This window comes from Budorcas taxicolor, chromosome 21, assembly GCF_023091745.1.
Source record: "Budorcas taxicolor isolate Tak-1 chromosome 21, Takin1.1, whole genome shotgun sequence".
In the NCBI taxonomy this organism is placed as follows: Eukaryota; Metazoa; Chordata; class Mammalia; order Artiodactyla; family Bovidae; genus Budorcas; species Budorcas taxicolor.
This window is the reverse complement of record NC_068930.1, coordinates 71,251,310-71,266,436: the sequence shown is the minus strand read 5'-3', so window position 1 is coordinate 71,266,436 and position 15,127 is coordinate 71,251,310. Positions and strand designations below refer to the sequence as shown.

Here is a 15,127-nt window from a genome sequence, read left to right as displayed (position 1 = left end):
GTCACGTGTAGCACCCATCAGTGTAAGAGCACCCATGGAGCGGGGTGCATAGCAGGGGCACAGGGCAGGCCCGCTCTTCACAGTTGGACCATTGAGAAGGGGAACGGGAGAGAGGCGCCCCGGGCGGGCGCGGGCCGGACGACGGGCCCCGGGGCCGCCCTCCCCGTGAGAGGGCAGCCCGGGACGCCTGTGGCCCAGCCCCGCGGCCCGGGGTGGCGGTCTCTGGAATGCTCAGAGGGCCCCGCGGCGGGCGTCTGGGCGCCCGCGCCCGGGACACGGAGGCGCAGCTCCTGCCCGGCCCTGCCTGCGCCCGTGGGCCCGAGAGATTTGGAATCTGGGATGACGAAGCAGCGGAGGCTCCGCGGGGGCGGGGGGGGGGGCCGGCGGTCGGGGCTGTGGGAGGCCCCCCCCCGAGCAGGCAAAGGTCTAGTTAGTGGTCAAGAGAGAGTCTGGCTGAACCATCGCCTTCTGGAATCACGGGGAACACAAAGCTGGGGTTGAGAAGCAGCAAGTCACATCTAAGGCACGTGTACAGGATGCCACCATCTCTACGCAAAGGCTGGAGCGAATGCAGCAGTTATGACTGGATGGGGAACGCGGTATTTGCTGTGGCCGCCGTCAGCGCGAAGTCGCCTGCCCACCCCCAACACTGGACACGGAAGTCGGTGTTGTCAGCAAGAGAGAGCGTGTCTGAACACATGGGGCAGAATTTTAAAAACCTACAGGATTTTGTTTAGAACTCCAAAGTTCAACTAATGCCCTATTTTAGGGTGAAAACAATTATAAATCTGAAAATGATGCACAGCATCCATGAGCAATTTTCCTTTCATAGTAATTTTGAAGTAGTGTCATTAACTACGACAGATATTGAAGGTTTACATTTCTAACGAGAAATAACAACAGATTGAATATTCTCTTTCCTATCACAAGTGATAACCAGTGTTTGATATTTTACATTTTCTTCCAAGAAATATCAGTCTATCAACGTTTTAAAATAAAATGTTTGCAGTAACAATTATCTTAGAACTTTAAATTAAAAAATGATTCTGAATTTAGAGACTTTCAAAAAAGACCTAGGTGTACTTCAGGGTCTTCTGACAAACAAATTATTAAAACAGAGACCAGATGAGGCCTTAAAAATAGACAATATACTATATTTGGAACAAGATTGCACTCTTGAATTTTAGAATGAATATATCAGAATTGCGTTATTTCATAAATTCTTCTTAACATGCTGACATGTCCAGCTATCCCCAGGTGTGTGTGTGTGTGTGTGTGTGTGTGTGTGTGTGTGGTGTATGTTTTTTTTTTGGTGTTCAAGTTTAAGGAAGAAAAAAAATTCATGGTTCTTTTCTTTAGCATATGTTTTCCACCTTAATTAACTAGATCTTTAAAAATGAAAATGAAAACCTTCTCTGACAGCAGTATTTATCTCGTCGAAGGATAAATAATTCTCCAGAGTGAAGTGCGCTAGTCTATTACAAAACGTGTTGGGCGAGTCCTCACGCGTGGCTCCTCCCGCCGGCCCGCGGCCGCCTTCTGCCGCTTCCTCCGTCCCCCAAGGTCCTTTTCTCAGCGCGAGGACCTTGCTGGAGACGGCCGGTTCAAACCCCCCGGAGGAGTTGCCTTCTGCTCGATCCGCCGCCCCGGGGACGCGTCAGGGGTCCGGCAGGTCCGAAGTATCCACTATGACTTTGATAAAAATGGTGTCGTCTTTGATGTACGTCCCGTTCTCCAGCACAGTCTGGGCCACGAAGACAGGGCACCCGGAGGCGATGTTCATCTCCCCAGTGGGCTTCTTGAAGCTGCTGCTGTTGGGGTCCGGCTTGAACGCGTCCCCCAGGTGCCGCCGCGAGGACCCCTGGTCCATCAGCATGAGCGTCACTTTCTGCTTGAAGGGCCAGGGCAGCAGCGCGTCGTACTCGCCGCGCATGATGACGAAGAAGAGCGATAGGTGCGTGCCCTTGCCCATGCCGTCCCCGTTCAGGTAGACCCTGGCGCACATCTTGTAGCCGAAGTAGCCGGTGTAGAAGGGCTGGCTGTACAGCGACAGCGTCTTGCCCATCACGGCCTCCTGCTTCCGCCGCTTGTAGTCGCGGATCTTCCAGATGAGCACGCCGTTGTAGCTGGCGGTCTCCAGGACCTGGAAGCGCAGGTCCATGTCGGCCAGGCGGATGTCGTGCACGCTCAGCATCTGGTCGTGCCGGCTCAGCTGCGACTCCAGCAAGCCTGGCGGGAGACACGGCGGGCGCGCGCACGTGACCCACGGAGGCCGGCCCGCGGCGGGCTGGAGACGCACGCCCCGGACCCCCAGCCTCAGCCTGCGGGGCGGGGACGTCGCGGAGCACCGGCCTGCCGCCCCCGGCTCCCCAGCTCGGGGCGATTCCCCCCGGAATCGAAGCTGCTTGGCTCCGCAATCCGCACAGCGTCCTTGGCCGGTTTAAGCCGGCCCCACGTGCATCCCCGTAATCGCGCTCCCCCAGCTTAATCCTGCTCAGGAGGTTTTAGGACGCTCGCTCAGCAACCCCTCTCCCCTCCCCAACTGGCCAGGCGGCTTCTAGGCATCAGCCACGTTGCTGGGCTGGCCGGGTCCCCTGCCGCCTGCTGGCCGCCTGCTGGCCGCCTTCTGTCCCCTGGCCTTCCTGAGCAGCCCCGCACCTCCGCCCGCAGGCCCGCCCCGCCAGCATCCGCCCTGCCCTGTGCGCCTGGCGCAGGAAGCCGGGGAGCCGGTCACCCCGCAGGCCCACGTCTGTGCCCACTCTCCCGCACAGCCGACCCCAGCACCGGCCTGGGTCGCGCGTGCTCACCTGTGTTGCGCGCCGCCTGCCCTGCGCTCTTGTCCACGCTCTCCAGCTCGGTCACCCGGTTCTGGAGGGACTCCACGCTGCTCTTCATGCTGTCTGCCTCCTCCCAGTTCTGCCGGAAGGGCCGGATCTCCTTGTCGAGCTCCTTCAGTTTCTCTGCTTGGCTGTCGATGACTCGCTTCCAAATCAAAGTGTCAGAAAGGCAGAACACGGTTAGGACCTGCTGTGAGGGCCGTGCCTCTGCAGACCCCCGCCGGCCCCCACAGGGCGCCTCAGCTCGGGCCCATGGGCCCTCAGGGACCCCGGCCCTAGATCCAACTGCAGGACATGCACCCCCCATGTCCCTCTCTCCCAGCGTCTCAGCTGGACCTGTGAAGGCCTCTGTCCCATAAAAGGTCAAGTGACCAGCAGGCGTGGAACTGTGAGCCTCCAGGGCCAGAGGGGCCGCTGTCTCTGTGGCTGCTGGGAGCGCCAGAACCCCTGGGTCCCCGCACTTCCCCTGCTGCAGACAGAACCCCCCCCCCCCAGCAGGACAGGCCCCCGGTGAAGCCAAGAGGCCAGTGCCTATGGGGGGTCTCTCCCTCGATGCACTCGGTGCCCAGTGCCCTGTGCTCCCCGTGGCAGAAGAGCTCTGCTCTCAAACACGTGGCTGTTGACAGAGAGGCTTGATTTAAATCACTCAGAAACCCCCTTTTCCAGAAGCACATGACCACAGCACACCTGTAACCATCACTGGAGGGGGCCTGGGGCTGAACTGGAGGTCCAGTTGGCAGGTCTGGCCTGCCCACTTGTAGATGAAGCCAGGGACCTGAAGGGTTTTCACCTCTAAAAACAATCTGCATTTTTGAAATAGAGCACCTGAAGGGGGGCGGCTTAGCGCCTGGAGCTGTGGGGCAAGGGGGCCACCCCCAAGGCTGTGGGCCAAGCAGGGGGAGCCCCAGGGGCCTGCCAAGATCACTTCTCCTTTTGGGGCCTAATTTTAAACCTCGAGGTTTCAGCGCCTTTGCTGGCTCTTAATAACCGTGAAGGAACAAACGTGTAAGCATGTGTTACTTTTCGGGGTAAAAATTACAGCGTTAATCTTCCTCATCTTTCCAAGAAACCCTGGTATCAGCTAACATCTAAAAAGTAAAGATGACTTCTCTAGAGAACACTTCTTTCCACACTGGGAGCACTTCACTTTCAAACACACACGATGAGAGGCATGGTCGGCTCACAAAGTCCGTTTTCTGGGGCCAGTGCTGTTGATAGGCGTGAACGCTCGCAGCCACCATGAATGTCTGACCGTCCTCGACCCGCTCAAGTGATAAAGCGACCACCCAGGCTGACGTGGATGCTCAAGAGGATGGAGGGCGCTGACGGAAGTCTAGACTGTCAGCATGGCTCCGAGGGGGCCCGCAGGGCTGCTGAGCCTGGGGTAAGCGCGGGGCGGGGCGGCTGAGGCCAGCTGCTCCTCACTTCCGAGCCCCCCGGCGGGGACCGCACGGGACAGTGGCCCGAGGCCACGAGGCACTCTGGGCACAGAAGCAACCGTGACGCCCCCACTACACACCAGGGGCGAGGAGTCAGCAGGCGGGGCCGGGCAGGAGGGGACACAGGACCCCAGGCGCTCGCGCACACACAGACACACACACACACACACACACACACACAGACACACAGGGCCAGGCAGGAGGGGACATGGGACCCCAGGCGCTTGCGCACGCGCACACACACACACACAGACACACAGGGCTGGGCAGGAGGGGACACGGGACTGCAGGTGTGCACACACACACACACACACACACACACACACAGACAAGGCCCACCCACTGCCTAGAAGCACTCCTCTCACAGCAAGGGGAATGTGAACACACACACACACACACACACACACACACACACACACTACCTAGGAGGCGCTCCTCCCACACCAGGGGACCCTGCAGCCATGGAGCAGCCCTTGGCTGGGTGGAGGCTGTGGGTGAGGGTGGCATGCAGACCCGCCCACCCTTCCCTGCAGGATGCAGCGAACACAACCTCATGGTTGACGAGTCATCTCCGCCCAACCACCACAGTGTCTCTGTAAACACAGACCTTAAATGCAGGTGAGGGTTTTATTAGAAAAAAGGGAGGGCTCAGGAGCTGAGCCGAGTGGCACAGACCGTTCAGAACCTAAGTACACCCTAGTAAGGAGACCTGCTCACAGGGCGCCAGACTCTCCGTCTCGTGCTCGGGCCCCTTGGGGCTCACATCGCCGTGTGTCACTCGGCCAACGCGGGTGGGTTCCGGGCTCAGCAAGGGGCCCGGGGATAGGGCAGGACTCACTGACTGGGGGACCACCTCGGCATCCAACTGTTCAAGGAGAAGGGGCTTCCCTGGAGGTCCAGCGGCCAAGCCCGTGCGCCTCCAGTGCTGCGGCGCAGGTCCCACTCCTATCAGGGAGCCAAGACCCCACGTGCCGAGAGGCACAGCAAGAGACAAAACAGAAACGTTCTTCACAAGTAAAGTATTAACAAACTACCCTCCCAGGGATGGAGAACCAAACACACTCTTTGGTTCCGCTTCTTTAAGTCCCTCTGCCTGCCCTGCCCGGGGCTGTCAGGCTGCGCTCTGTGTGGACTCCTTCCAAGCCCGCCCTCAGGGTTCAGACAGGGAGGACACCACGCAGAGAGCTACAGGCCTGTTACCAGTAGGTGGTCCGAGGCACAGGCTGAGGAAAGGCCTCCTGGAGGAGGTGGCGTCTACCCTGCCATCTGAGGTGTCCCAGAAGGAGCCAGGGTCGGGACAGGAGGTGGGGAGAAGGCCCGGCCCGCCGCAGAGAGAGTGGTGAGGTGGACACGCGCAACAGCGGCCAGGCAAGCGGCGTCCCCAGCCGCGCTCCAGCCAGTGAGCCCTCCCCTGGCGGCCGGAAGGCTCTGCGGGGGCGACTGAGGTGCAGGGCTGAGCCAGGCTCTGTGGAAACGGTGGCGGAGGGCACCCATGACCTCAGTATGGACTCTCTCTCTTTTTTTTTTAGTTATAAATGAACCTACTTCTTCATACATACAATGGGATACTACGCAGCCATAAGGAGAGTGAAATAATGCCAGGTGGCAGTAACAGGGATGAAAGTAGAGATTATTATCAGGTGAAGTCAGAAAGAGACAAATACCATATGATATCACTTACATGTGGAATCCAAAATCAGACACAAATGAACTCTTCCACAAAACAGAGACAGTCCGACATAGAGACAGACTGGTGGCTGCCAAGGGAGAGGGGTTTGAGGGAGGGATGGAGTGGGGGTTGGGGGTCAGCAGACAAAAACTATCGTACGTAGACTGGATACACAGGGTCCTGCTGCACAGCACAGGGAACTACGTGCAACACCCTGTGAAAAACCATAACAGGAAAGAATGCTAACCTATGTCCCTTCACTGCTCACCTGGATCTGTGGCAACACTGCTAACTGGCTATACCCCAATACAAAATAAAAAGCTGGACAAAGGCAAAATGTATATACATCACTTTACTGACCAAAGCATCTAGTCAAAACTATGGTTTTTACAATAGTCACATACGGATGTGAGAGTTGGACCAGAAAAAAGGCTGAGTGCTAAAGAATTTATGCTTTCCCATGTGGTGCTGGAAAAGACTCTTGAGAGTCCCTTGGACTGCAAGGAGATCAAACCAGTCAATCCTAAAGGAAATCAAGCCTGAACATTCACTGGAAGAGCTGATGCTTAAGCTGAAGCTCCAACAACTGTGGCCACCTGATGCGAAGAGCCGACTCATTGGAAAAGACCCTGATGCTGGGAAAGATTGAACACAGGAGGAGAAGGGGGTGACAGAGGATGAGATGGTTGGATTGGCATCACGGACTCAATGGACATGAGTTTGAGCAAGCTCCGGGAGATGGTGAAGGACAGGGAGGCCCAAGGTGCTGCAGTCGATGGGGTCGCAAAGAGTCGGACACAACTGAGCGGCTGAACAAAACAACACACACGTGTGTAACTGAGGCACTCTGCTGTGCAGCAGTAGTTAACACAACACTGTAAATCAACTACACTTCAATAAAAAAACGTTTGGAAACCCTTACATTAAAATAAGAACTAAATTTTTAAAAAAAACGAACCCCTACCTATTCATTCTTCCTTCAGTCGCTGACATGCTTAATAAGTGGTTTCAAACACAGCGTCACTTCCTCGGCCCTCCGGCGCACGCACCTCCAGGCCCTGGGCCGGGCGCCGCCGCCAGCCTGCGCACGCGGGCCCTGCTCACGGGACAGCAGCGCAGGCCTCGGTCCCGGCGTGCTGACCGCCGCCTCCGGGCCCGCAGCAGCCCTGCCGCTCTTTCAAGCGGCACCGTGCTTTCCTGGCTTGATTCAATACCTGTGACTGGCACCTTTTCAACTATAACCTAATGTTTCATTGTGTTTTTCATTGTCTCTGGACAACTACCAGGTTTAATACAAATGAAATTAATTTAATAAATCCCTATGCAATTCAAAGCATTATAACTAACCTCAACGATAAGACGGGAGGCAAGACGATCTCAAATATGCTGTGACTCTGAGCTATTAGAAAAATTTTACCTTCCAGGTGATTTAGGGAAGACTGGGCGCAGGCACAGGAGGACCATTCTGGCCACACAGGAGTGACTCTCGCCTGAGAGTGTGGCACACACAGGAGCTACCACCCTGAAGGCACCCGAGTCGGCCACTGTGAGGACAGCGTCTGGAAGAATAACCTGCAACAAGCGCCTGGTGGAAGCCCGAGTGGGTTACAGAAACCAGGAGTCACAGTCTCATCAGGCGTGTTTAGGCACCACCCTTCTCAGAGCAGCGAGGGCCTGCGTGTTTGGGATGGAGGTGCCTTTGGGTCACTAGGGCGAGATAGAGTGATGTGAGAACCTGCGTCGCTGGAAGACTCAGAACAGAGCAGCTTGGCTTCAGTTCACTTTAGGAAGTGAAACTTTACACACAGCTACTCAGAAGTCTTAGATGATATTCATAAAAGCGGCTAATTTTAAAAGCCTAGGCTTCAGCCTTATTTCACCAACAATGAATCAGAGGCACAGGGGACGGGGGATGGGGCCGGGCCTCCAGGAACAGGCGGGGGCGCCTGCAACCTTCCAGGCCAGTTGCAGACCCAGGCGCCCCACGAACCCAGGCTGCCCCGTGAACCTAGATTACCCTCAAACCCAAGCCAGCCACAAACCCAGGCCACCCGCGAACCCAAGCCAGCCACAAACCCAGGGCGCCCCACGAACCCAAGCCAGCCACAAACCCAGGGCGCCCCACGAACCCAAGCCAGCCACAAACCCAGGGCGCCCCACGAACTCGTGCCATCCTGTGAACCCAGGCCAGCCGCAAACCCAGGTCACCCATGAACCCAGGCCACTTTCCCGAGTTTCACTTAAGCAAGAGAAACAAGCTGCCCTGTGGACAAAGGTCGGGGCTTTGGCTCAGATGTCTCCCTGAGAAAAGTCCTGGCGGAGAAGACAGACATATTCCCTCCGACCCAGCCATAGTCTTACACCTCTTACCTGTAAATGGAGGATTTTGGATTCATTATTTCGAAGCATTTCCTTCTGTCTCTCAATTTCAATTTCGAAGCTACATATCTGGTTGTGCAGACTCTGTATGCTCTTGTTTTTTTCTACACTTTCATTCTGCAGCAAGGAAACCTGAAAAGAGAGTCTCCAATTAAGCAAACAACACGGTCTTAACGTGAATTAACAACAATTCTAACACGAGCAATGAAATGTTGACAACACGGGCCTTCTGTCCACTCACTGGAAGGAGTTCCAGGAACAAACCCCTCCCCACAGGAAAGGGGGGTCCTGGCCGTTCAACAGGGACCCGAACCGTGGTTCTCAGAACCTTTCCTAGAAGTCAAGTAAGATGAGCCAAGTGCCTTTCAGAACAAGCAGGACTAAAGACAAGCTTTCTAAAGATTTTGCTGAAAACAAATAAATCTTTTATCAGAGTGGCTTTCAAACTCTGATGAGGAAACACAGCAGGAAACACCTCCCTGCCGCTCAGCTTCTCGGTACATACCTTGAACACAGGTGCCTATTCCTAAAAACAGGATCACGAAACCAAACCTGTCCTAATCAATTATAACGTACCTGGCACTTTCTATTCCATTTTACTTTAAAAAATGCTAGCTGCAACCCACTAAATTATTTCACAGCTACCAGTGGGCCACTTGCCGCCCTATGAGAAGCTCTCAGCAGAATGAGGGAGCAGGAAGGGGAGGGTCTCACACGTGCCACAGGGAGTCCTCGGGGCAGCCCGCCACCCCGCAGAGAGGAGGCGCAGGTTGCGGCAGGGGGTCCCGGGGGTGGGGGTGTTGGGGGAACTGGGGGCGCCAGGGGATGGTGGTGTTGGGGGGATGAGAGAGGCACCAGGGGATGGGATGGCCGGGAGACCACGGCGGTCCAGGAAGGGCCTGCTGGGGGCAGTCCCAAGCCCACTTTTGACATTTTCAAAGTTCCTTTTTGAAAGATAATCAGCTCCCAAGAACCAATTTGCACAGGACTTAAAAGCCCTGGGGTGAGGAATTCAAGGACAACTCTACAAGGTGTCTTTTCACAATGTTTCCACAAGAGGCAATCTGGACGGCCCTGGTGGCTCAGTGGTTAAAGAATCCACCTGCCAATGCAGGAAACTCAAGGGCACTTCAACCGTCGGAAAGGCTCCCTCTACCAATGGCCTTCTCTGCCCACAAGCGCTGGGCACCCCGCCCCCAACCTCCCTCCCCCTGCCCGGAAGACAGTGCGTTCCATCGCGGCTCCACTCGGAGGTGCCCTCTAATACTGCCAGCACCTGAGGACCACCTGGCCACATGACAGCTCACGGGCATCTCAGGTGGCATCTGGGTTCCTGACCTCGTCCCTGTGAGGAACCACTAGCCCCAAGTCAGAGTCCTGCTTGGAGGCAGTGCCTTTCCGGTGCGGTCACACTGTTTTATTTATAACAAATGTATTTACAAAAGAATACAAAACCTGCAATAGATAGTTCAACTCCCCTAGGGTTTCACGCAGCACAAACGGGCTCTCCTTCCTAAAACAGGCCATCTCACCGGTCCTCAGCTTCCCGCACAGGACCAGCTTGCAGCATCCAGCCTGGGGCACGGATGGCTGGCAGCGGTGTTTTGCTTCTTCTAAACTTACAACTCCGTTATTCCCATCTGCTGAAGATGGACACAGTTCCTGGGCCCCGTAGTCTCACACCCCCAAAAAGAGCAATTTGCACACAGGCTGGCCGCTTTCATACGACTCTCGGTGATATTCCCCAAACCAACGGCAACTTCCTCTGCTGTGAATCAGGCTACCTGACCTACACTGACCATCACACATCCTGCCACCCCGAACTCTCTCATTTAAAAATTGTTATCTATTTATTTAACTTTATCTCTGGCGGGGCTGGGCCTGTGCTGCTGCACACGGGCTTTCTCTCTCTGCAGTGACCTGGGGCTACTCTCTGGCCACCTGATGCGAAGAGCTGGCTCACTGGAAAAGACCCTGATGCTGGGAAAGATTGAAGGCAGGAGAGGGGGGCAACAGAGGACGAGATGGTTGGATGGCATCACCGACTCCATGGACAAGAGTTTCAGGAGGCTCCGGGAGTTGGTGATGGACAGGGAGGCCTGGTGTGCTGCAGTCCACGGGGTCGCAAAGAGTCGGACACGACTGGGTGCCTGCACTGACTGAGTGGGGCTGCTCTGCGGCATGGGGCTCCGGCCCCCCACAGGTGGCAAGTGGCTCTCTTGCTGCTGAGCACGGGCTCCAGGGCACGCAGGCTGAGCTGTTTCACAGCATGTGCGATCTTCCCGAGCCAGGGATTAAACCCTGTTTCCCCTGCACTGACCGGCAGATTCCTACCCACTGCGCCCCCGGGGGAGTCCGCCACAGCAAACTCTTAATGTCTTTATGGAGGGATTGTCCTTAAACTCAGTTTTCTTTACATATTTTAATCAAGGATCCCAGCCCCTGGGTGCCAGCAGACCCCCGCTTTCACCTGCCCACCAGGTAGACGCCGCAGGCACAGGGAAGCCCACTGGCAGGTGTGTTTCCCAGAATCCATGCAGCAGACGGAGCAGGGTCCCCCGGCCCGAGACCCTCCTCCCTGAGCACACCCTCCACCCCCGCCTGTCTAGGGGCACTCTAAGACTTCCTTGTGACTTAAGCTTTCCTAAAATATAAGATGGGTGTTTTCAGGTCTGGATTTTATAAAACAGTTTTGTTGTTCTTTTTTTTTTTTTTAAAGTTTGACTGTGAATGCAGTAATTGGTCTTTCTGAATCAACTCAAATATTCTATTTTCCACCCTAGATGAACAAAATAACTCAAGATCCAACTGAACAATTCCACGATGAGAAGCAAATTCCCACTTTAAGAAAACACCAACATCTCCCTCTGTCATCCGGGTTGGCTCTTGGGCCCAGAGAAGAGATGCCAGCTTCTCATGGACACAGGGAAGGATGTGCAGGGCATGGCTGGCTGTCCTGAGTTAGGGGTGGAGGGGTGGGCCTCAGGGAGGGGCTCACCCCTGAGCAAAGTCACAGGAACAGATGTTTCAAATCTGCCCCCCTCTGGCTGGTGTGTGGTGTGTGCAAGGGGGAGGACGGCTGGGGAGGGCGTGTGGGCCGGGCAGCTGGGTCCTGGGGTTTCCAACAGTGCAAAGAGGATGCTCTCAGGGTGCTGGGGTGGCAGGGCAGGAGGGTGTAGGACGGGATGACCCCTGTCTCCCCCTCCTGCACCTCTGGGAGCCCTCCTGGTGGCAGCCCCGCCTACAACTGAGGGGCGGACACATGCCCCAGCCCCGCGCCACGGTTACATAACCAGCACAGCTGGAACAAGACCAATTCACTTCACAGGAAAGGAAGACCCTTTCAGATAAATGAGAAGCCGTATCTGTGAGAAACCAAAAGCCCTGCGATCTACGCCTATAGTTTGAAAACCCAGAAACAACGCATTCTTCAAAAAGAGGAGAAAAAGGGACTCATAGGTAAACCGTCGCTGAACTCAGAGCAAATATGTGCTCATGGGAAAGTTATAAATCATTCATGTGACACAGATTCTGTTTCACGGTCAAACAGAAGGCTCCTCCTGTCCCACGCGTGTGTACACACAGCACACAAAGCCTTTCACAGCTTCTCATCTCCAGCTTAAGCATTTATACTAAAAAAATATTTAATGTCATATTTAATAAACATCTTTTGATTTAAAACTTTACACTCCTTCAAGCACATTTACATTTTAAATTGCTTGGGTTTAACACTCAAAACAAGATATTCAAATCTTTACAAACCTTTAGAAAGCAAACATCCACTCCCGGGGCTGCCGTAACTCATCCCAGCGCCCCCCATCACACGCCCTCCCTTCTCAACACACGTTTGCTGAATATCAAATTAAGTTCTTATTTTTGTATACAAGCCACAAGCCAGTGGGAGATCTATAACCTTTTTCTGTCAAGCCTTGGAGGTTTTCATCCTTTCTTTGGGAAAGCAGACCTGGCGAGCTGAGCACCACAGAACAAACGCCCCCAGAAAGGCGTGTTCTGTGAGCAGGCGCCTGCGATGGAGTGCAGACCCCACAGCGGGGCTTCAAGGAGACGCCCAGGAGGGCAGGTGTGTCTGGGGAGGGGCTGTGTGGCCCCCCCCAAACTTCCACAATCAACTGTAACCCTGGGATCCCACGTGCTGTGGGGCAGCTAAGCCCGTGCAGTGCAGTGAAGACCCGGCACGGTCCACAAACAAAAACGGAGCAGAACAGTGACCCTGCTGACGTGGAGGCAGCCTTTCCTCCTGCCTCTTAGAGGAGGGCCACGCACGTGGCACCGGTGCCCTTCCGGATTGCGGCTGGCGGACTTTCTGTCACAGCCAGAGAGCGGTGTTTGGCGCCTGTGCGGGCCACACGGTCTCCGTGTCGACATTGCCATCCCAGTGTGGAAGCAGCCGCGGACCGTACTGAAGTGAGTGTGTGTGGCCGCGTTTCAACAAAGCTTTATTTACAAAAAGACGGGGGTTGGGGGTGCAGACTGGAAGTGACAATCCCTGTTCTTAGTCAATACTAAGAGAATCACCATGTGAGTTTTTAAAAAGCACTTTATACACACTTGGCAACTGAAAAACAAAGAGCAAGCTAGCAAGCTAACAAAACCACACACCTTCATTTATAAACTCAAGATTGCTTGAAAAGAATTTTACTTTTTTGACACTTCATGCTGTTTCTTTTATCCAAAACCCCTTACTAAATAAAAAGAAGGTTTTCCTCTTCACACAATACGAAGAAATTATTAGAAGCCGGCAGAAGCCGGGAACGGCAGGGCGTACCTTCTTCTCCAGGGAGTTGCTCCACTCCTTGAGCAGGTTGACGTGCTGCACCGCGGAGCTGGCCTCATGGGCCTTGATCTGCTGGTTTGTCCCCTGAGAACGAAGAGGAGACGCAGTCAGCCAGCCTCCCTCGGTCAGAGGCTCAGACCCTCAGACGACCTCAAGCCAGCACCACATACGAAGGCGGGGACTGAACCGGGGAAGGCTCACAGAGCATCTCCAGCCTCGGAAGGGCCGCGCTCAGCGGCCCCTGAGCTACTGCGTGCAGGCGAGGGGGCCACACTGAGAGGAGCCGAGCAGCTCAAGGACGAGGCGCTGTGATTCCACGCCCACTGCCTCGAGGCTGTGTGCTCCACTCACCCCTCAATTCACCTACGCTTCAGACTCCAACATGAAGAAATTAAATTTCAGACATAGCCCTTTTGTTCCTTAGTAAGTTTTCTGCACTAAAATATAATGGAAAACGTTGAGACATCTGCAACTAGATGCTGCTACAATAATCTAGAGAATGTGTAATCCAAGTAGGATTCTAAGTAATCTATTAAGACATTAACTTACGAGTGAAATACTAGTATCATAAAATGCACTGTCCCTAACTACTCTAAGTATACTTAGAAAGTTACGTACAGAACATAAACAATCTACAGAGTACATAAGATGTAGACCATCTCAGAGTCAGTAAGGAGCACGTGAAACAGTACTTCATGCATCTGAGAAAACAAGCGGTATAAGACTCGAATTTGTTTTTGATACTGGAAAATTTTAAAGCCATGGAAAGCATTTTGATGATCTCCAAAACATATACTCTGTACATAGAATATTCATATATATATGTTCATACAAGTATTGCTAAATATCAACATATATATATACATACACAGAATGAATGGCATATAAGTACGTACGACATAACAGCGGTGAGGGCTCAGTCTCCTTAAGAGACAAGCGGAGGGAAAGCTACACTCGTCCTCACTCTCAGGCTTTTTGCTTTCGAAGAAAATGCTGAGATGCCAACATCTCTGCACTGATTTCACAATAACATATTGATTATACATAAAAATCAAATATAAAATGCTTTAACTGAAGTATATACTGCCCTTTGATAGTTCTAAAATCAAGATATATATTTAAATGAAAACTAGTTCAAATTCACTAGCAATCTTAGGTGTGTTAAAAAAAATCACTTTCTAAGAAAATGTTGAGATGCTAATATCCCTGCACTGACTTCACAATAACGTATTGATTATACATAAAAATCAAATATAAAACGCTTTAATTGAAGCATATACTTCCCTTTGATAGTTCTAAAATCAAGATATACATTTAAATGAAAACTAGTCCAAATTCACTAGCAATCTCAGGTGTGTTAAAAAAACAAAAAAACCAGGAACAGGTTTCTCAGGGCATAGGCATGGCAGTGGAAGGAGACTCCTCTCCGCCCGGCAATCCGGGAGGTGTGGCATGTGCATGGGAAGCGCTAAGAACACACTCGTGTGCAACCCTCACGGCTGTGCACTGGAGCACACGCTGCCGAAGCCATGTTTGGGCGCCACAGTCCACCTAGAAACCCCACCCCACGTCCGTCCTGCTGGTTTCAATGTGATCCTTCCGCTACGGCATTAACTCCCCCTCAGCTCAGGCGTCCACCTAAAGTCTCTCGACACCCCCGGCCTGAAAAGTGGGCCCCCAACGGCTGCTGCACGCAGCTTCGTCACCCGTGTGCAGCTGGTGACTCGGTGCCATAACAAAACGGAAAGCTCAGAGCTTGCATGTTAAAATGTCGACAGAGTTAACTTTCTCTCATGGCGTAATGTCAGCGACTGGGAAGGACGAATGTCGGATACTGACCTGAAAAACGCAGCCATAGCGCTTAAAACTACAGGTGCTGGGGGCATTGACACACTCTGACAAGTGTGCACTCAACTGCAACGGGAAAGAGACGTGAGTTGTGGCACAAACGTTTGCATGAAAATGTTCAAACATATCAAGGGCACAGGTAGCATCTGGGTTCTACTAT

The 15,127-nt window shown here is 53.6% G+C and overlaps 1 protein-coding gene across 2 annotated transcripts in view; it reads right to left on the bottom strand.

The window, feature by feature from the left end:
• Window positions 1-1,248: 1,248 nt before the first annotated feature.
• TRAF3 (TNF receptor associated factor 3) overlaps window positions 1,249-15,127 on the bottom strand; it is an 86,795-nt gene continuing 72,916 nt past the window's right edge. For both annotated transcript variants that reach the window (XM_052659747.1, XM_052659746.1), the window contains exons 8-12: window positions 14,959-15,033; window positions 13,111-13,203; window positions 8,316-8,456; window positions 2,808-2,982; window positions 1,249-2,229 (exon numbers count right to left, since the gene is read on the bottom strand). In XM_052659747.1, coding sequence (XP_052515707.1) covers window positions 1,658-2,229; window positions 2,808-2,982; window positions 8,316-8,456; window positions 13,111-13,203; window positions 14,959-15,033 — 1,056 coding nt within the window. In that variant the 3' untranslated portion in view covers window positions 1,249-1,657. The remainder of the gene's footprint in view (window positions 2,230-2,807; window positions 2,983-8,315; window positions 8,457-13,110; window positions 13,204-14,958; window positions 15,034-15,127) is intronic.